This window comes from Dreissena polymorpha, chromosome 12, assembly GCF_020536995.1.
Source record: "Dreissena polymorpha isolate Duluth1 chromosome 12, UMN_Dpol_1.0, whole genome shotgun sequence".
In the NCBI taxonomy this organism is placed as follows: domain Eukaryota; kingdom Metazoa; phylum Mollusca; class Bivalvia; order Myida; family Dreissenidae; genus Dreissena; species Dreissena polymorpha.
The window spans coordinates 41,619,877-41,642,583 of NC_068366.1; the positions used below are offsets into that span (position 1 = coordinate 41,619,877).

The 22,707-nt window shown below is 37.3% G+C and overlaps 1 protein-coding gene and 1 long non-coding RNA gene across 3 annotated transcripts in view; both read left to right on the forward strand.

The window, feature by feature from the left end:
* The first annotated feature begins 484 nt into the window (after window positions 1-484).
* Window positions 485-22,707, forward strand: part of LOC127852877 (differentially expressed in FDCP 8-like) — a 44,824-nt gene continuing 22,601 nt past the window's right edge. The window contains exons 1-4 of one of the 2 annotated variants that reach the window (XM_052386902.1): window positions 485-557; window positions 4,073-4,703; window positions 12,562-12,674; window positions 18,016-18,165. In XM_052386902.1, coding sequence (XP_052242862.1) covers window positions 549-557; window positions 4,073-4,703; window positions 12,562-12,674; window positions 18,016-18,165 — 903 coding nt within the window. In that variant the 5' untranslated portion in view covers window positions 485-548. The remainder of the gene's footprint in view (window positions 558-4,072; window positions 4,704-12,561; window positions 12,675-18,015; window positions 18,166-22,707) is intronic. The other variant, XM_052386903.1, reaches the window with a different exon arrangement.
* On the forward strand, window positions 12,844-13,770 carry LOC127852891 (uncharacterized). The gene is made up of 2 exons (XR_008036347.1): window positions 12,844-12,985; window positions 13,142-13,770. It is a non-coding gene; the product is annotated as an uncharacterized LOC127852891 (long non-coding RNA).

Consider the following 22,707-nt stretch of genomic DNA (forward strand, 5'->3'; position numbering starts at 1 on the left):
AAGGCCTAACGCGCCAGGTACCGTGTTAATGTAGTGTCATGTGTAAAAAATACTTTCTTTAAATAATTAAAATATCGGTATAATAGATAACTTAACAACACCGTGGCTTGCATGAAAAACTTTCTGTGTTTTATGTCCTAATATAAGTCTGAGTGAAAGCATTTCATTGGCTTTGATAAATGAATTTAATTGATCTTATTATTAATTCACTATCGCCAATTTCATTTAATGTTTAACTGCACTAAATTTGTTCAAGCTTAATATAAAAAGCAATCGCCCAGTTGCCCGGTCGGACCACTAACTTTTTTTATTTGAGTTGCCCATGCCAAAGTATACAGGCCCGGGCTCACGGGCATCCGCTGATATTCATCCCTGGCTAGCTTGTATACATATACCATTCATTGAAACATCGAAATCGTGCTGAAAATCAACGGTTGTCTCTGTAATGTTAAACTCCCCGTATTGGGCAGCATTCATTATAGTAGGCTCTAACCCTGTCGAAGGAACTTTGAAACGCAAAACAAAGCTACAACAACTTTGGAAATTCAATGATACTGGTTTGTTAAGAAATACCCTTTTAAAAGCATTTTTGTGTACTATTTTGGTTTAAACAAATGTGTTACACGTTCTTTTTGAAGGGGCATATACAAATAAAGTAAATGCAATTTAGTTAACTTTAATATATTTCGGATAACTTTGAAAGTTTCGGATAATTCGTACGTCAGTATAATTTACTGAAAGGAACGAAATGCGTTGACTCTTGCAGTTTTAACTTGATAGATATATTCAGATAACACTTTTTGAATAAATATTTGCAACATTTATTGAACACAAAATCGTAAACAATCTAGCATGTGATACAATTCGTGATCTTTTCCTTACAAACTATCCTGCTAAAATCACAACTTTGAAACCATACAGCCTATCGATGAAGCTGATATTCTTAGCCTCAAACTTACTACCCCTAGTTGAAAAACTAAACCAAGAGAAAAAAACTTCAAAAACAGTTTGGCTTTAAATTAAAATGGTCCTTCATGAAACACAAATAAAATTATGGAACATATGCTGATCAAGACATAGACACTATTTGGAATACATTTACAGAAGACCTACAAAATACCATCTCAAAAAACATCTCAACGAAACAAATAAAAAACAACAATCTTCAATGGGTAATTGGGTATTAAAAGAATGAAAAACAAAAACTTTGTAGCACATTTAAATGCAATTATCTTAAGTTAAATCTGGACAACAAAACCATAAAAGCAATTACCTAAGGATCAAACTCAAAAGCCAAATAAAAAAAGAGCCGTGCCAGTCATATTTGCAATACATTTAAAACCTCAACTTTGACATCCTATTTTCATAACAAGATAACCCAGCACACTCTAACATTAAAAAAAAAATATTCTCATACATCAAGACAAAAAACTGAAAAGCCATACCATATGTACTTGTAGGGAAAATGTTTTCCTTAAATCAAAACAACAAAACAAAGCTTATATCCTCAACAAACAATTTCACGATGCCCTTTACACATCAATCACATCTGACACTATTCTTCACAAAGGCCTCAGCCCTAATCCATCTATGCCAGATAATGAGATACATGTATCAACATCACAGAAAATTGGTATACCTTAACCATACATGCAAGAAATGTTCAGGTCTCAATCGGGATATTTCATTAAAAATGTCAGGACATTTGACCAAAAAAGTGGGACACCATAAATGATCAATCATGCCACCTTTACTGTAGTCAGTAATAAGTATATTACTTACAAAACCTCATTATTTCTGGCAAAAATTGACTAGTCAGTGTTCGACACTAACTCACCTGAGTAAGGAGTCCAAAGGACTCCTTACTTTTTAAATTTAGGAGTCCGGACAGATTTCAAGGAGTCCAACAATTAAGACACATTTTTAGCTCACCTGTCACGAAGTGACATGGTGAGCTTATTTGACCTTGTGATGTCCGACGTCCGTTGTGCGTCCGTCAACAATTTGTTTGTGTAGACAGTAGAGGTCACAGTTTTCATCCAATCTTTATGAAATTTGGTTAAAATGTTTATCTTGATCAAATCTGGGTTGGGATTGTATTTGGGTCATTTGGGGTCAAAAACTAGGTCACTAGGTCAAATAATAGAAGAACCTTGTGTAGACAATAGAGGTCACAGTTTTCATCCAATCTTTATGAAATTTGGTCAGAATGTTTATCTTGATTAAATCTGGTTTTGGAGAGTATTTGGGTCATCTGGGATAAAAAACTAGGTCACTAGGTTAAATAATAGAAAAACCTTGTGTAGACATTAGAGGTCACAGTTTTCATCCAATCTATATGAAATTTGGTCAGAATGTTTATCTTGATCAAATCTGGGTTGGGATTGTATTTGGGTCATCTGGGGTCAAAAACTAGGTCACTAGGTCAAATAATAGAAAAAACCTTGTGTAGACAATAGAGGTCACAGTTTACATCCAATCTTTATGAAATTTGGTCAGAATGTTTATCTTGATAAACTCTGGATTGGGATTGTATCAAGGTTATCTGGGGTCAGAAACTAGGTCACTAGGTCAAATCATAGAAAAACTTAGTGTAGACAATAGAGGTCACAGTTTTCATCACAACTTAATGAAACATGGTCAGAATGTTTGTCTTATTAGAATCTGGGTTGGGATTGAATTTAGGTCATCTAGGGTCAAAATTTAGGTGACTAGGTCAAAGTTTAAAAAAAAACTTGTGTAGAGAGTAGAGGTCACAATTTTCATCCAATCTTCATGAAATTTGGCCAGAATGTTTATCTTGATGAAATCTGGGTTGGGATTGTATTTGGGTCATCTGGGGTCAAAAACTAGGTCACTAGGTCAAATCATAGAAAAACCTTGTGTAGACAATAGAGGTTATAGTTTTCATCTGATCTTAATCAAGTATGGTCAGAATGTTTATCTTGATAATATCTGATTTTGGATTATATATTGGTCATCTGGGGTCAAAAATTAGGTCACTGGGCCAATTCTAGTAAAACCTTGTGTAGATGAAAGAGGCCACAGTTTGCATAATGTCTTTATGAAATTTAGTAAGAATGTATTAATTAATGAAATCTGGCATGGGATTGTATATGGGTCTGATAGTATTTAAGTTGATGTAGCAAGGTTAGTCAGGTCAGCAATTCAGGGCCATCATGGCCCTCTTGTTTATCATATTTTTCGGTTATAAATAACACATGTTAATAATGAAATGTTACATTTTTATTTTATGTTTGTTTTCAGATCAAAGTTCTAAGTGACTGCTGTTATATTTGTTATATCTCATTGCAAAATATTTAACACATTCTAGTATTATTTAAATTAATAATTAGCTTGATATAATTAACGCAATGTAATGCTACGTTTATTTTAATTTTATGATTGGACTTTTACAACACGATGGCATGAAAACTTGCAATAAAAATGTGTAGAAAATATTATGCATGAAAAGCACAATTTCATAATTAACTTTATTGAACATTTTGCTTTAATTGCCATAACTTCTTTATTTATGATCACATTTTATTATTACTTTGACAAAACAACACTTACCTGAATACCACAATGGATTCCACCCAAACAATACCCCAGGCCCCTACCCAGAATCCCCTCCCACCCCTCCAACATTTTTTTTAATTTTAAACATCATCTAATAAATTACCACACCCCACATTATACCCCCCTCTCACCCCCCACCCCATTACCCCCCCCCCCCAAAAAAAAAAAAAAAAATATTTAATAAATTATTGAATATGAACAATTTCCCCATGATGGCTTACGTTATACTGTCAAGCACTTGAATAGTCGAGCGTGCTGTCCTCTGACAGCTCTTGTTTGTCTTGGTTATTAACGCAATCAACATTTCTAGTCCTAGTTCTGAATTTCTAATGAAACTTACAAATGTTGTATTTCTGTTACTTTTTATTTTGCTATAAATGTTGATTAATGGAAAAAAAACATAAATCAGCATTTATAGCAAAATCAAAAGTAACAGAAATGATAAGTTAATTAAATTAGTTAGTATAAGGCACTCATGTTATCTTTTCAGCAGCAAGTTCATCAAAATGTAAGGGCAATGTCGTCTGTGGAAAACTCAGACAATGTCTACAGTAGTGAGGATGAAGATGACATTCTGGCCACTATGGCAACGCGGTCTGGTTTACCACAGAAAGCAACCAGTATACAAGGAAACTTTACGACCGCTGATACTCACAAGATCATGAATTCTGACACGTCAGTGGCTACTGTAAAGATGTCAGGTGGTGTCATGAGGCAGGGTGGTAGTCTGTTTGATTCTTCGGATTCAGAAGATGAAGACCTAATGAAAAGTCATGAAAAAGCATCTGAGATCTTAGATTTCAACCGACAATCTGAGTCAAGAAAAGGCACGTTTAAGAAATCTGTTGATTCCCTGACATCATCAATAAATACATTACAGTCTTCCAAGTCAGGGTCATTTGTTTCAGTTAGGAAAGCTTCAGATGTGAATGTGGGACTTAGTAATGGGGCATCAGATGGACATGTGAATGATAGACATCATTCATCAGGCTCCAATGCAGGAAGTGATACACCCTCAAGTTATAAAGACACTAGATTTAACCCTTTTGACCGTGATTTACACATGGAAGAGGATCATTTTGAGAAACAAAAAGAGGACCAGTTAGGAAGAATTAAATCAGGTATCGTTTTGCTACATATACATTGTAATAGTTAGTACTGAACTCTAAATCAAAATGAATGATTCAACAGATTTTAAGGACACAAACACACACTGTGGTATAACAAATAAGCCAAATATAACAAAATTATTAAATGCCACAGAACAAGTATTATTCAAAATGGTTAATTTGGCTTAAGAACTTTTGATTTAATATTTTCCTGGACAATCCTAGAATTTTTTTGTGTTAGTTCACCTGAGCACAATCACCATTTGTCTGTCGTCCGTCAAGAATTATATGTTATGTGGTGTCAACATTTGTCTTGTTAACACTCTACAGAGGACACATTTAATGTCCGATTTTTATGAAATTTGGTCAGAATATTTGTGCCAATTATATCTCGGACGAATTCGAAAATGTTCCAGTTGGTTGAAAATCATGGCCGCCAAAGGCGGGGCATTTGTTCTTATATGGCTATAGAAAAACCTTGTTAACACTCTTGAGACCACATTTATTGTCAGATCTGCATGAAACTTGGTCAGAAGAATGGTCCTAATAATATCTTGGTTGAGTTTTAAAATGTACAGTCAAAACCTTGTCAACACTCTAGATGCCCATTTATTGTCCGATTTTCACAAAACTTGTTCAGAAGATTTGTCCAAATAAAATCTTGGACGAATTCGAAAATGCTTTCGGTTGTTGGACAAAAGTGGCCATCTCGTAATATGATTAAAAAAAGACCCGCGTCATGGGAAAATGGGTCTTATCCTATAGCCCACCCAGCCTGCATATGTCTCAGTCTGGTCAGGAGATACATAATGAGACCATAAATACTTGAGTGATTTTATAGCGGAAAGCCTCGCCTCTGACCAGACTACGCAATGCACAGGCTGGATTTGAGGTACGCTTGCTGAAATGCCATAAGACCCATTTTCCCATGACGCAGTTATGAAAGTGTGATTTGAATGTAAAACTTTGTGTTACATATTTTAAAAAAACACGATATATTTTGATGGTGGAGAAATAAACTCATAATAAGCAATGTGAGGACACATGTGATGTGAACTTCCATAGTATAATTTGTATCTTCTAACACTCTGACATGTGTGGTTTGACCATAATAAGACACATTTCATGCAGCGAATATGTGACTAACAAGTGAAAAAAACACACACAATTGTTTAACTTTTGTTTTTCAATTTAATTATTTAGAAACATAAATTTCAAACTTTCAGGGCTTGCCACTAACTTCTACAGATTGGTGTCCACAGGGAACCCTGAATATTAAAATTAGAGCAAAATTCTGGGAAAACCTGGTGTCCCTCACCAAAATTTGGGGGTCTCGGGTTCCCGGCACACTGTAAGTGTCGAGGCCTGAACTTTATTTCAAAGTCAGCATGTTTGCCGAATATCTTTTTAAAAGATATTTCTTATTATATTTAGTTGTTTTTTTCGGTTTTAGCGATTATAAAGCATTTTTGTTCATTGTCTATATTTTACCTGTAGTTATTTGTGAACTTGTGTTCAGCCTTTTATAAGTTTGGAACTGTGAATATAAACAAACTTAACCTTATAGTATTGAGTTGTTAACACCCAATGTCCCATTAAAACAAGAGATCACCGCTATCTGTTGAGAAAAAATAAGTTTCCCAGACATATCAAATTTAACCCTGCTGTAGTAGCAAGAACTATCAACGAGGTTATACAACAAACGCATGATAGTGCATACCACTCTGCATATCGCTTCTTGATCAGCTGTAGTTTTATTTTCCCGCATCTATTAATATCATCAGATTATGAATGACCTGTGTGAGCACAAAATACCATGTCATTAAGAAGCAGCAAATAGTGGACTATTTTAATAATTCATTAACATTTTCTTCTGTGGCGCGTATAATACAAACATTGTTTATTGATTCTTTTCTATATACGCTCGGTTCAAAAGTTTTCCATTTAACACGATATTCAAATTATGTTTCTATTTGTGAATGAATATAGCTGAAGAACTCAGACCTTTTGCATAAATTATACAACTCTTTCTCGGCGCGAATGCAGCAGATGCGGCAGTTATCAGGTTTATCATAGTTAGGAAAACTAGTTCGAAACGTGTGTTATTAACCTTAGTTGTTCGATAGGCCGTAATATATTCTAAATAAACCAGATCTGTGGTTTGTAAAATTTACAGCTATCCAACTGCTGGAAGTCTCTTCTGATACCACAATTCCAAAATTGGAATAACCATAAAACTATAAATAGAAATTCCTCATATCTTTTGTTGACTTTTTGTCCCAGCAAAAAGCGCACAAAAGTTATGCAACAGTGTACAATGTCACGCCTTACGCATGGAAAGCGTGCATGTATTGGGCTAAAAACTTCGTAGAAAGCTATGTTGTTTTATTAACAAAATTATATCGGGAGTAATTTTGGAATTGACATTTCCTCTAAATTAATTTCGATTCTAACACGGCACGCGACTTATTTTCTATAGACAAAGAAGGAAATCAAGTGTGGTTTATTCTGCAATAACTTATGGGCGGAGCTTAATGTTTCGAAAATAGTTCCGAAGAAATAAAAAAATTATTGCAGTAAAATGCACGTGCTAAAACCCGCTCTAAAAGAAATGTAATAAATGAAGCATGTATATAAATGTAATGAAACAACAAATTGTATATTTGGTGATAAGTGGCATAACCACGCCTGCAAAGAATGTTATTTGTTAAGAAACGTAATTAAGAAAACATTTATAGCATGTCAGCTTTCAGTAGCATCAATAAACGTTTCTACAATTGTTATTCTCAATGAAAGTGACGTCATTTGCAAAATATTTATGAATGAAAACGACGTCATATGTTTGTACAATTCAATGACGTCACTAAATAGTGAACTTTGTACAAAGAAGGGCGAAGTATTGAAAAATATAGTTCACGTCCAAAAGCTTGAACCAAATCAATCAGAATCGTATTAGAATCAAAATAATATTTTTCTATGATGGTTTGTTGTCGAATAATCCACAATAAGGAGTATAGATGCGTGTTATCAAATCACTGGTGCTTCGCACTCGTGATTTAATTCCTACGCATCTATACTCCTTACTGTGGGTTATTCGACAACAAACCATGATAGAAATATATTATTTCTTAAATAAAACACACTGCATCTTTATTGTTACGGTATTTTAGTTGAGTTATTATTGAAACAGTCATTGTACTGATTGAGTGATTAAAGAGAACATCCGGACAATAATGTACATGTAGAAACAAAGAAGATGGTCTTCTGAAGTCACATGAGAAGTATGTTTGCCTTACTTAAAATGGTTTCTGATTGGCAAAATTTCTGGAGCTTCAGGGCATCGCCCCTGATGGCTCCCTACCAGGGCTTCGCCCTGCACCTGCCGGGGGACCTTAAAGTAAATTGGTGATTGGTCCCTCTCCTAATACCCTCCTGTTTGTCATTTATCATCTCGTTCATTGATGGCAGCTGTTATCCACACCATGACCAGAGACGTACCTACGTCTCTGCAATTACTTATACAGGAAAAGCGTCTGCACTTAACCAAACTGCGACTTTGTACATGTACTTATAACTTTTTATGCCCCCAGTAGGATGGAATATAGCAGTTGAACTGTCCGTCAGTCTGTCCATCCGTCCGTCCGAAAACTTTAACAATGGCCATAACTTTTGCAATATTGAAGATAGCAACTTGGTATTTGGCAAGTATGTGTATCTCATGGAGCTACACATTTTGAGTTGTTCAAGGTCAAGGTCATCCTTCAAGGTCAAAGTTCAAAAAAACTAATCCAAGGAAAGTAAAGGAAAGCTTTAAAGGGAGATAATTTCTAGTTATCATTTGGCAGGTACAGATCATTTTTAGAAGGGAAGTAAAAATTTGTAGGGGTATAATCAAAGACAAAAATAAATAAATCAAAGCGGGGCAGGAGGGGGCATTGTGTTTCTGACAAACACATCTCTTGTTTAGGAGTATCTTTGCATAAAAATGTGAATATGAATTTTAGATTGGAATATTCGTCCGATTTTCGAATATTTAGATATTCGGTCCCATCCCTCAATTGAACCCTTGACAAATGATATTCAATAACTCATTCTGCCATAAGACTATTAATGCAGTTACTTAAAATGTCAATAGTTTTATCGTCCCCTACCGGTTCCACCGGAGGGGACTTATGGTTTGCACTCCGTCTGTCAGTAAGTCAGTCTGTCAGTCTGTCTCTGTCACACTTTTCTGGATCCTGCGATAAGTTTAAAAATTCTTAATATTTTTTAATGAAACTTGCAACATGGATAGATGGCAATATGGACATTATGCACGTCATTTCATTTTGTTCCTACGTCAAAAATTGTGGTTGCAATCGCAATAAAAAATAAAAAATAAAAAAAAAATCTGAAATTGGTGGAATTTCTGACAATGGTGGAGCCGTTAGGGGACCATATTGCTTGACAATAGCCTTGTTAACCAGGTTTTCCGTAGGAAAAAACTGGTTATTAGATTGGCGAATGCGGGCGGGCTGGCGGGCGGGCGGAACAAGCTTGTGTCTGCTCTCTATTTTAATTTTTTTTCATCCGATCTTCACCAAACTTGGTCAGAAGTTGTATCTAGATGATGTCTAGGTCATGTTTGAATATGGGTCATTCCGGGTCAAAAACTAGGTCATGGTGAGCTTTGTGATCGCCTTTTGTCCGTTGTCCGTCGTCAACATTTTGCCTTGTGAACACTCTAGAGGCCACATTTATTGTCTGATCTTCATGAAATTTAGCCAGAAGATTTGTCCCATTGATACCTCGACTGAGTTCGAAACTGGGTCATGTTGGGTCAAAAACTAGGTCACTAGGTCAAAAAAAAGAAAAACCCTGTGAACTCTGCAGAAGTCACATTTGATGCCCAATCTTCATGTAACTTTGTCAAAATGTTTGTTTAAATGATATGTTGGTTGAGTTTAAAAATAGTTCCGGTCCGTTGAAAAACATGGCCGCCAGGGGGCGGGGCAGTGTTCCTGATATGGATATAGAGAAACCTTGTGAACACTCTAGAAGTCACAATTTTTGCCCAATCATCATAAAACTTGGTCAAAACATTGGTTTCATTGTTATATCGGACAAGTTCGAAAATGGTCCAGATCGGTGAAAAAACATGGCCGCCAGGGGGCGGGGCAGTTTTCCTTATATGGCTCTTCTCAAACCTTGTTAACACTCTAGAGGCCACATTTATTGCCCAACTTTCATGAAATTTGGTCAGAAGATTGGGCTGTATGATATCTCAGATGAGTTCGAAAATGGTAATGTTTGCTTGAAAAACATGGCTGCCAGGGGGTGGGGTATTTTTACTTATATGGCTATAGTAAAACCTTTGAACACTCTAGAGGCCACAATTGTTGTCCAATCTTCATGAAATTTGGCCAGAAGATTGGTCAATGATATCTTGGATGAGTTTGAAAATGGTCACCTTTGCTTGAAAAACATGGCTGCCAAGGGGCGGGGGATTTTTCCTTATATGGCTATAGTAAAATCTTGTTAACACTCTAGAGGCCACATTTATTGTCCGATCTTCATGAAACTTGGTCAGAAGATTCATACCAATAATATATTGAACGAGTTCAAAAATGATGCCGATTGGTTGAAAAACATGGCCGCCAGGGGGCAGGGCATTTTTCCTTATATGGCTATAGTAAAACCTTGTTAACACTCTATAGGCCACATTTATTTTCCGATCTTCATGAAACTTGGTCAGAAGATTCGTCCTAATGATATCTTGAATGACTTTGAAAATGGTTTTGGTTGCTTAAAAAATATGGCCACCAGGTGGCGGGGCATTTTTCCTAATATTGCTATATATCAAGCTTTAGTAAAACCTTGTTAACACTCTAGAGGCCACATTTATTGTCTGATCAGTATGAAACTTGATCAGATATTTTGTCTTAATGATATCTTGGATGAGTTCAAAAATGGTTCCGGTTGGTGGAAAAACATGGCCGCAGAGGGGGCGTGGCATTTTTCCTTATATAGCTATAGTTAAACCTTGTAAACACTCTAGAAGCCATATTTATTGTACGATCATCATGAAACTTTGTCAGAAGATTTGTCCCAATGATATTTTGGACAAGTTGGAAAATGGTTCCAGTTGCTTGAAAAACAAGGCCACCAGTGGGCAGGGCATTTTTCCTTATATGGACTTATGAATCTTCATGAAACTTTGTCAGTATATTTGTTTAAATGATATCTGGATAAGTATGAAAATGGTTCTGGTCTCTTGAAAAACATGGCTGCCAGGATGTTCACTAGTCATGAAAGTTGGTAAGAACATTTTGTTCCAATGACATCTTGGGCTGCACAGAACAGGTCAGTTCCTTTGAATCTCAGGTGAGCGACTTTGGGCCTTTCAGGCCCTCTTGTTTAACATTCAGCATGGTGTCCTCTCTCTAATTCAAGTAGTTTTCATCCGTTCTTCACCAAACTTGATCAGAAGTTTTATCTAGATGATCTTAAGGCCAAGTTGGAACATGGGCCTTGCCAGGGCAAAAACTAGGTCATGGGGTCACTTAGTGCGTTTTAAACATTCAGAATGATGTCCGCTCTCTAATTGCAGTAGTTTACTTCTGAGCTTCACCAAACTTGGTCACAAGTTTTATCAAGATGATCTTAAGGCCAAGTTCGAACATGGGCCTTGCCGGGTCAAAAATTAGGTCACGGGGTCACTTCGTGCGTTTTAAACATTGAGAATGGTTTCCACTCTCTAATTCAAATACTTTTCATCCTATCTTCACCAAACTTTGTCACAAGTTTTATCTAGATGATCTCAAGGCCAAGTTTGAACTGTGATGAACAATCAGTAGCAATGAACATTTTGAGTTGTAGTTGTTTCCCTTTATCAGACTTTTTATGTCCCCCACCCACTATAGTGGGGGACATATTGTTTTTGCCCTGTCTGTTGGTCTGTACGTTGGTCTGTTGGTCTGTTTGCTCCAACTTTAACATTTGCAATAACTTTTTCAATAATCAAGGTCGAAACTTGGCATGCATGTGTCATCTCATGGAGCTGCACATTTTGAGTGATTCAAGGTCAAGGTCATCCTTCAAGGTCAGAGGTCAAATATATGTGGCCAAAATCGCTAATTATATGAATACTGTTACAATATTGAAGATAGCAACTTGATATTTGGCATGCATGTGTATCTCATGGAGCCGCACATTTTAAGTGGTGAAAGGTCAAGGTCATTCTTCAAGGTCAGAGGTCAAGTATATAAGGCCAAAATCGCTCATTTTATGAATACTTTGGCAATATTGAAGATAGCAACTTGATATTTGGCATGCATATGTATCTCATGGAGCCGCACATTTTGAGTGGGAAAGGTCAAGGTCATCCTTCTAGGTCAAAGGTCAAAGAAAATAAAAAAATCAAATCGGCCCAGAAGGGGACATAGTGTTTCTGACAAACACATTTTATCTGAATTTTTATATCCCCCACCACTATAGTGGGAGCATATTTGTCTTTGCCCTGTTTGTTAGTTGGTTTGTTTGTTTGTAGCTTTGTTTGCGCCAACTTTAACATTTGCCATAACTTTTGCAATATTGAAGGTCGCAACTTGATATTTGGCATGCACATGTATCTCATGGAGCTGCACATTTTGAGTGGTGAAAGGTCAAGGTCATCCTTCAAGGTCAAAGGTCAAATATATGGGGACATAGTGTTTCACAAACACATCTTGTTTTTATTGAAAACCTGGTTTGGTGACAATTTTGTCCATTGTCATTCAATATCTCATATGTAAAATTTGGCTTTAAACGTATGATTAATAAGTATACTCTGCTCTGCAAATGGTGCCCATGAAAAGAGCCAATAAAAATCGCTGCATATATCCATAAACAGGCTCCAATGGAAGTTCCTCCTGGACTCAGCCCAGTGCCCCAACTTCCAGGAGCAGTGACGACGTCACCTTTGCAGACCTGGGCCTTGCAGAGGACCATTTTGCTCAACCTGAGGTCTGAACATGAACACAGGAATATTATTCATTAAACTGATTCCCTTTGGCTACTTGTCAAGTTCTGAGACAGTTTTCAAATGTTTTTATACGCCCGTATAAAATACGGGACGTATTATGTGAAACCCCTTGGCGGGCGGCGGGCGGGCGGCGGGCGGGCGGCGGGCGGCGGGCGGCGGGCGGAAGGCATCACTTTGTCCGGACTCTAATTCAAATTGTATTCATCCGATCTTCACCAAACTTGGTCAGCAGTTGCATCTAGTTGATATCTAGGCCAAGTTCGAATATGGGTCATGCCGGGTCAAAAACTAGGTCATAGGGTCAATAAGTGCATTTTCAAAGGGGCCACTTTGTCCGGACTCTATTTCAAATTGTATTCATCCGATCTTCACCAAACTTGGTCAGCAGTTGCATCTAGTTGATATCTAGGCCAAGTTCGAATATGGGTCATGCCGGGTCAAAAACTAGGTCATAGGGTCAATAAGTTCATTTTCAAAGGGGCCACTTTGTCCGGACTCTATTTCAAATTGTATTCATCCGATCTTCACCAAACTTGGTCAGCAGTTGCATCTAGTTGATATCTAGGCCAAGTTCGAATATGGGTCATGCCGGGTCAAAAACTAGGTCATAGGGTCAATAAGTGCATTTTCAAAGGGGCCACTTTGTCCGGACTCTATTTCAAATTGTATTCATCCGATCTTCACCAAACTTGGTCAGCAGTTGCATCTAGTTGATATCTAGGCCAAGTTCGAATATGGGTCATGCCGGGTCAAAAACTAGGTCATAGGGTCAATAAGTGCATTTTCAAAGGGGCCACTTTGTCCGGACTCTATTTCAAATTGTATTCATCCGATCTTCACCAAACTTGGTCAGCAGTTGCATCTAGTTGATATATAGGCCAAGTTCGAATATGGGTCATGCCGGGTCAAAAACTAGGTCATAGGGTCAATTAGTGCATTTTCAACGGCGCCACTTTGTCCGGACTCTAATTCAAATTGTATTCATCCGATCTTCACCAAATTTGGTCAGAAGTTGTGTCTAGATGATATGTAGGTCAAGTTCAAATATGGGTCATGCCGGGTCAAAAACTAGGTCACGAGGTTACTTAGTGCATTTCAAGCATTTAGCATGGTGTCCGCTCTCTAATTGAAGTAGTTTTCATCTGATCTTCACCTAATTTGGTCAGAAGTTGTGTCTAGATGATATGTAGGTCAAGTTTGAACATGGGTCATGCCGGGTCAAAAACGAGGTCACATAGTGCATTTCAAGCATTAAGCATGTTGTCCGCTCTTTAATTGAAGTAGTTTTCATCTGATCTTCACCAAATTTAGTCAGATGTTACATCTAAGTGATATCTAGGTCAAGTTCAAATATGGGTCATGCCGGGTCAATAACTAGGTCTTGAGGACACTTTCAAGCATTGAGCATGGTGTCCAAAACCCTCGAACGGGCGTATCTTGTGACAGTTTGGCACTCTTGTTTAAATTGTTTGTAAAGTGAAAATTTCTCACTTTATCAAATACCTATGTAAAATGTCAACTGTTTCTTAATTTACACAAATTCTTTTAAGGGATACATGTTTGCCAGTATGATAATCTTTATTTTTGTACATATTTATATGTTCACAAATATTGATCTTATTTCATAGGTGTGTCATTTTCTGTGACAAATTGTTCTTTAAAAATAATGGCTTTTTAGCTCACCTGAGCACAACGTGCTCATGGTGAGCTTTTGTGATCGCCTTTTGTCTGTCGTGCGTCGTCCGTCGTCAACATTTTGCCTTGTGAACACTCTAGAGGCCACATTTATTGCCTGATCTTCATGAAATTTGGTCAGAACATTTGTTCCATTGATACCTCGACTGAGTTCGAAACTGGGTCATGCTGGGTCAAAATCTAGGTCACTAGGTCAAAAAAAGAAAAACCTTGTGAACACTGTAGAAGTCACATTTGATGCCCAATCTTCATGTAACTTTGTCAAAATGTTTGTCTAAATGATTTGTTGGTTGAGTTTTGTCAAAATGTTTGTCTAAATGATTTGTTGGTTGAGTTAAAAAATGGTTCCGGTCCGTTGAAAAACATGGCCGCCAGGGGGCGGGGCAGTATTCCTTATATGGCTATAGAGAAACCTTGTGAACACTCTAGGAGTCACAATTTTTGCCCAATCATCATGAAACTTGGTTGAAACATTGGTTTCATTGATACATGTATATCAGACGAGTTTGAAAATGGTCCAGATCGGTGAAAAAACAAGGCCGCCAGGGGTGGGACAGTTTTCCTTATATGGTTAGTGTAAAACCTTGTTAACACTCTAGAGGCCACATTTATTGTAAAATCTTCATGAAATTTGGTCAGAAGATTGGTCTCAATGATATCTTGAATGTGTTCGAAAATGGTCACGTTTGCTTGAAAAACATGGCTGCCAAGGGGAGGGGCATTTTTCCTTATATGGCTATAGTTAAATCTTGTTACCACTCTAGAGGCCACATTATTGTCCGATCTTCATGAAACTTGGTTAGAAGATTCATCCCAATAATATCTTGGACGAGTTAAAAAATGATGTCGATTGGTTGAAAATCATGGCCGCCAGGGGGCAGGGCATTTTTCCTTATATGGCTAAAGTAAAACCTTGTTAACTCTCTAGAGGCCACATTTATTTTTCGATCGTCATGAAACTTGGCCAGAAGATTTGTCCTAATTATATCTTGGATGAGTTCAAAAATGGTTTCGTTTGCTTAAAAAATATGGCCACCAGGGGGCGGGGCATTTTTCCTAATATGGCTATATATTATGCTTTAGTAAAACCTTGTTAACACTCTAGAGGCCACATTTATTGTCCGATCATCATGAAACTTGGTCAGATGATTTGTCCCAATGATATCTTGGATGAGTTCGAAAATGGTTCTGGTTGGTGGAAAAACATGGCCGCAGAGGGGGCGTGGCATTTTTCCTTATGTAGCTATAGTTAAACCTTGTAAACACTCTAGAAGCCATATTTATTGTATGATCATCATAAAACATTGTCAGAAGATTTGTCCCAATAATATTTTGGACAAGTTCGAAAATGGTTCCAGTTGCTTGAAAAACATGGCCACCAGTGGGCGGGGCATTTTTCCTTATATGGACTTATGAATCGTCATGAAACTTTGTCAGTATATTTGTTTCAATGATATCTTGGATGTGTATGAAAATGGTTCTGGTCTGTTGAAAAACGTGGCTGCCAGGGTTTTCACTAGTCATGAAAGTTAGTAAGAACATTTTGTTCTAATGACATCTTGAGCTGCATAGAACATGTCAGTTCCTTTGAATCTCAGGTGAGCGACTTTGGACCTTTCAGGCCCTCTTGTTTGTAAATGGCCAGAACGATTATTTCAGTATTAACTGTTCCTGATTTTACAATTTGTCATGTTTCTGTACCATACATATTTGCATATCTATGTACAAAGTTACAATTTCTAAAATATTTGTCGTGCTAATTAATTAGCTTACCAGAACAGAAACCAGAAAGTGCTCATTGTGTGCTAATGTGTTCACCTGGCACCATGAATTGTTTGTCGTCACCTTAAAGCTTGTTAACACTCCAGGAGCAATCCAATGTTGATGGAACTTGGTCAGAATGTTTCTCTTGACAACATCTGAGCAGTAGCTCCATTCTGTGTAATGTGCGTCCAAAACAACTAGGCTACCAGGTGGAATCTAAGTGAAAATGTGTAACCACTTAAGAGCTTGACAAAATCTGTGCAAAGTTTTTATCCTGGTCTAAGGCTAAGTTCTGGCATGACTATGCTAAGTTCTGGCATGACTAGGCTAAGTTCTGGCATGACTAGGCTAAGTTCTGGCATGACTAGGCTAAGTTCTGGCATGACTAGGCTAAGTTCTGACATGACTAGGCTAAGTTCTTGCATGACTAGGCTAAGTTCTGGCATGACTAAGCTAAGTTCTGGCATGACTAGGCAAAGTTCTGGCATGACTAGGCTAAGTTCAGGCATGACTAAGCTAAGTTCTGGCATGACAAGGCTAAGTTCTGGCATGACTAGACTAAGTTCTGGCATGATTAGGCTAAGTTCTGGCATGACTAGGCTAAGTTCTGGCATGACTAGGCTAAGTTCTGGCATGACTAGGCTAAGTTCTAATCTTGGTTTACTTACATCCAAATACTTGTTCACCTGGTAAAATCTTGGAAAAGACATCAATTGTATTTTTAACATAATAAAACTATTAAATTGCAATCATTTTTAATCCACCCTGCTTGTGCGGCTAAAGAAGAAAGCAAGGGTTTTCCACAAATTAGGCTTAAGCAAATAATGTGTCATTGCTTATGAGATGTACATAACTCAATCTTGATGAGAACATGATTCACATATAAAATCTGCATGTTGTCCTGAGTTATCGAACAGACTACAAGGAATTTGTTAGGTATTTTGAAAAAGGTATCATAGACATTTTTCAGGGTAACGCAAATATTGCCCCCTCAAAGAGTAATTTCCTTCTGCCACAGATCACTCCTCAAAGAGCAAAATTTACTATGCCCCTCAAATGCCTATGATATTTATGCAATATAATAGCGCCTGTAAGTCACCTACTCAAATTTTTCTTGGGTATGTTGGTTTGTTGGTACTAATTAAGTGCACATTCTAGTAGTAGTACCCGACAACTGCTCCCCTTGAATCCCTACACAATTTATTGTGCCATGCAGAAATTCAAGAACAATTTTAGCAGTGTTTTGATAGATTTAATGCTTGTGCATTAAGTATTGACCCAGATAAGCCTGTGCAAATGACACATGCTTATCAGGGCGACAATTTTCACATTTTAAGCTTGGCTGTTTTCGGAGAAAACCCGAGGTATTGTCATAGCCAGCTCGCCGTCTGACGTTCGCCGTCCGCGTCGTGCTTAAACCTTAACATTTTGTTAAGGTTTTGAACATTGGCTCAAAAATCAAAGTGCTTGTACCCAACAACTTTGAAACTTCATATGTAGCTGCACCTTGATGAGTTCAACATGCCACACCCATTTTTGGGTCACTAGGTCAAAGGTCAAGGTCACCGTGACCTCTTAAAAAACAAATCTGACAAGCTTTCATTTATTCAAAACTGCACCCGCAGCCGAGCGTGGCACCCGTTATGTGGTGCTCTTGTTTGGAATTTTTCATTTAAAAGAAGTCTCTTCAAAAGGAAAATCCAGTCTAAATGAAAAGTGTTATTCCATATTAGCAGACTGAGCAGGCTAATCTGGGGTAGTACAAGAAGTTTATTCTAATGCATTTAGCCTGTTTTTCGCAGAGACAGCATAATTTATATTGCAGATCTCTACAAACTTGTCTTATCTTTGATACATTTGAAGGGCTGCTTTGGGATGAGCAGTTCAGAGGAGCTGGAACTGGCAATTGAGACTTGCAAGGAAATGATATTAAGGGCCACCAAAGACTCTGACAAACAGAAGAACTTGGTGAAGACGTTGATTCAGCTCAGGTTGAAGCTTCAGGATCTCAAGGTACAGTCATATCATGTCATTAGATTTGTTTAGCTTCTGCTGAAGCTTATTTTGTGTGTTTTATCTCTTTTATCAGTTGTTAAAATTTGGATGATTTCATTTAAAACAATATGTGAAACATTAACTGTTTCATATTTATTCAAATTAGATATTTGTAATTTGTATGTTTGCAACATATTAATTGGATAACCTGCTGTATTATCCATTATCCACTAACATTTTCTGGTAAAGGTTACACTGATTTTTGAACATGTATTTTTAATGAATCATACAAAATACATTTTCATGGCTTCATACGTGTATACTGATAACAGATGCTATTGCCCCCTTTAAATAAAAAGCATGATGCAGATTAATGGTAATTATCAACTTGTAAATTAAGAAAGCAAATTGTTTTACTGACAAGGATATTTTTTTTAAATTAATAGTTTAGTGTTACTTGCCAAATTATGTGAGGGTTTCTATCATAGATGTTAGTGTATTTAACTCCTTGTTAGAAAGAATTGATGAAATCTTTGGTGTTTTGTTTTTTAGCTCACCTGTGCACAATGTGCTCATGGTGAGCTTTTGTGGTCTGTCGTGGCAACAAAGGTGCAGGTCAATTTTCCTTATATGTAAATATATTGCTTAAGTTAACCCTTGTTAACACTAGAGGCCACATTTATTGACATTTTTAGCTTATCTAATTTTTGAAAAAAAAATATGAGCTATTGTCATCACCTTGGCGTCGGCTTCCGGTTAAGTTTTGAGTTACGTCCACTTTTCTCATAAAGTATCAATGCTATTGCATTCAAACTTGGTATACTTACTTACTATCATGAGGGGACTGGGCAGGCAAAGTTAGATAACTCTGGCGTGCAGTTTGACAGAATTATGTGCCCTTTTTAACCAGGTTTTCCGAAGGAAAAAACTGGTTATTAGATTGGCGAATGCGGGCGGGCTGGCTGGCTGGCGGGCTGGCTGGCTGGCGGGCTGGCGGAATAAGCTTGTCCGGGCCATAACTATGTCGTTCATTGTCAGATTTTAAAATCATTTGGCACATTTGTTCACCATCATTGGACGGTGTGTCGCGCGAAATAATTACGTCGATATCTCCAAGGTCAAGGTCACACTTTGAGTTCAAAGGTCAAAAATGGCCATAAATGAGCTTGTCCGAGCCATAACTATGTCGTTCATCGTCAGATTTTAAAATCATTTGGCACATTTGTTCACCATCATTGGACGGTGTGTCGCGAGAAATAATTACGTCGATATCTCCAAGGTCAAGGTCACACTTTGAGTTCAAAGGTCAAAAATGGCCATAAATGAGCTTGTCCTGGCCATAACTATGTCATTCATTGTGAGATTTTAAAATCATTTGGCACATTTGTTCACCATCATGGGACGGTGTGTCCCACGAAAGAATCACGTCAATATCTCCAATGTCAAGGTCGCCACGACTAAAAATAGATTTAAAAAAAAAAAAACTTACAAAGGGGGTTAATTTTTTTTGGTCATTTCAAAAGTTCAGTTTGAGTTTTCTCCCTTTATCAGATTTTTTTTTCACAATGAAAGCCTGGTTTTGTGACAATTTTGTCCCTTGTTATATTTAGAAAATTGAAAATTTTGGTCAAGTTTTGTGTTTAGGTCCATTTTATTCCTTAAGTATCAAAGCTATTACTTTCATACTTGCAACACTTACTAACTATCATAAGGGGACTGTGCAGGCAAAGTTGTGTAACTCTGACTAGCATTTTGACAGAATTATGTGCCCTTTTTATACTTAGAAAATTGAAAATTGGTTAAGTTTTGTGTTTAGGTCCACTTTATTCCTAAAGTATCAAAGCTATTGCTTTCATACTTGCAACACTTACTAACTATCATAAGGGGACTGTGCATGCAAAGTTACATAACTCTGATTGGCATTTTGACGGAATTATGGGCCCTTTATACTTAGAAAATTGAAAATTTGGTTAAGTTTTGTGTCCACTTTACCCCTAAAGTATCATAGATATTGCTTTCATACTTGGAACACTTTCAAACGATCATAAGGGGACATTAAAGGACAAGTTGCATAACTCTGGTTGTCATTTTTACAGAATTATGGCCCTTTTTTGACTTAGTTACTTTGAATATATGGTTAAATTTTGTGTTTAGATCCACTTTACTTCTAAAGTATCAAGGCTATTGCTTTCAAACTTCAAATACTTTCATGCTATCATGAGGGTACTGTTCCTGGCAAGTTGAATTTTACCTTGACCTTTGAATGACCTTGACTCTCAAGGTCAAATTATTAAATTTTGCTAAAATTGCCATAACTTCTTTATTTATTATTAGATTTGATTGATACTTTGACAAAACAACTCTTACCTGACATACCACAATAGACTCCACCCAAACCATCCCCCAAGCCCCCCCCCCCCCCCCGAATCCCCCCCCCCCCTAAATTATTATTTTTTTAAACATGGTTAAAAAACACAAAAAAAAATTTGTATTACTTTATTAGCTCACCTGAGCACAACGTGTTCATGGTGAGCTTTTGTGATTGCCTGTCGTCCGTTATGCGGCGTCAACATTTGACATGTTAACTCTCTAGAGGCCACATTTATTGTCCAATCTTCATGAAATGTGGTCAGAAGATTGGTCTCAATGATATCTTGGATGAGTTCGAAAATGGTTACGTTTGCTTGAAAAACATGGCTGCCAAGGGGCGGGGCATTTTTCCTTATATGGCTATATATATGGCTATAGTAAAATCTTGTTAACACTCAAGAGGCCACATTTATTGTCTGATCTTCATGAAACTTGGTCAGAAGAATTATTCCAATAATATATTGGACGAGTTCGAAAATGATGCTGGTTGGTTGAAAAACATGGCCGCCAGGGGGCGGGGCATTTTTCCTTATATGGCTATTGTAAAAGCTGGTTAACACTGTAGAGGTTACATTAATTTTCCAATCTCTATGAAACTTGCTCAGAAGATTTGTCCCAATGATATTTTGGATGAGTTCAAACATGGTAACCTTTGCTTGAAAAACATGGCTGCCAAGGGGCGGGGCATTTTTCCTCATTTGGCTATATATGGCTAAAGTAAAATCATGTTAACACTCTAGAAGTCACATTTATTGTCCAATCTTTATGAAACTTGGTCAGAATATTCATCCCATTAATGTCTTGGACGAGTTCGAAAATGATGCCGTTTGGTTGGAAAACATGGCCGCCAGGGGGCGGGGCATTTTTCCTTATATGGCACATTTGCCTTGTTAACTCTCTAGAGGCCACATTTTTTATCCAATCTTCATTAATTTGGTCAGAAGATTGGTCTCAATGATATCTTGGATGTGTTTGAAAAAGGTTACGTTTGCTTGAAATACATGGCTGTCAAGGGGCGGGGCATTTTTCCTTATATGGCTATATATGGCTATAGTAAAATCTTGTTAACACTCTAGAGGCCACATTTATTGTCTGATCTTCATAAAACTTGGTCAGAAGATTCATCCCAATTATATCTTGGACGAGTTCGAAAATGATGCCGGTTGGTTGAAAAACATGGCCGCCAGGGGGCGGGGCATTTTCCATATATGGCTATAGTAAAACCTTGTTAACACTCTAGATGCCACATTTATTTTCCGATCTTCATGAAACTTTCTTAGAAGATTTGTCCCACTGATATCTTGGATGAGTTCAAAAATTGTTAACCTTTGCTTGATAAACATGGCTGCCAAGGGGAGGGGCATTTTTCCTTATATGGCTTTAGTAAAATCTTGTTAACACTCTAGAGGCCACATTTATAGTCCAATCATTATGAAACTTGGTCAGAAGATTCATCCCAATAATATCCTGGACGAGTTCGAAAATAATGCGGGTTGGTTGAAAAACATGGCCGCCAGGGGGCGGGGCATTTTTCCTTATATGGCTACAGTAAAACCTTGTTAACACTCTAGAGGCCACATTTATTGTCCAATCTTGATGAAATATGGTCAAAAGATTTGTCTTAATGATATCTTGGATGAGTTCGAAAATGGTTACGTTTGCTTGAAAAGCATTGCTGCCAAGGGGCGGGGCATTTTTCCTTATATGGCTATATTAGGCTATAGTAAAATCTTGTTAACACTCTAGAGGCCACATTTATAGTCCGATCTTCATGAAACTTGGTCAGAAGATTCATCCCAATAATATCTTGGACAAGTACAAGAATGATGCCGGTTGGTTGAAAAACATTTCCACCGCAGGGGCGGGCTATTTTCCTTATATGGCTATAGTAAAACCTTGTTAACACTCTAGAGGTCACATTTTTTTTTCCGTTCATCATGAAACTTGGTCAGAAGATTTTTCCTTATGATATCTTGGATGAGATCGAAAATGGTTTTGGTTGCTTTAAAAACATGGCCACCAGGGGCGAGGCATTTTTCCTTATATGGCTATATATTGCTTTAGTAAAACCTTGTTAACACTCTAGAGGCCACATTTATAGTCCAATCTTCATGAAATTTGGTCAGAAGATTGGTCTCAATGATATCTTGGATGAGTTTGAAAATAATTATGTTTGCTTGAAAAAATGGC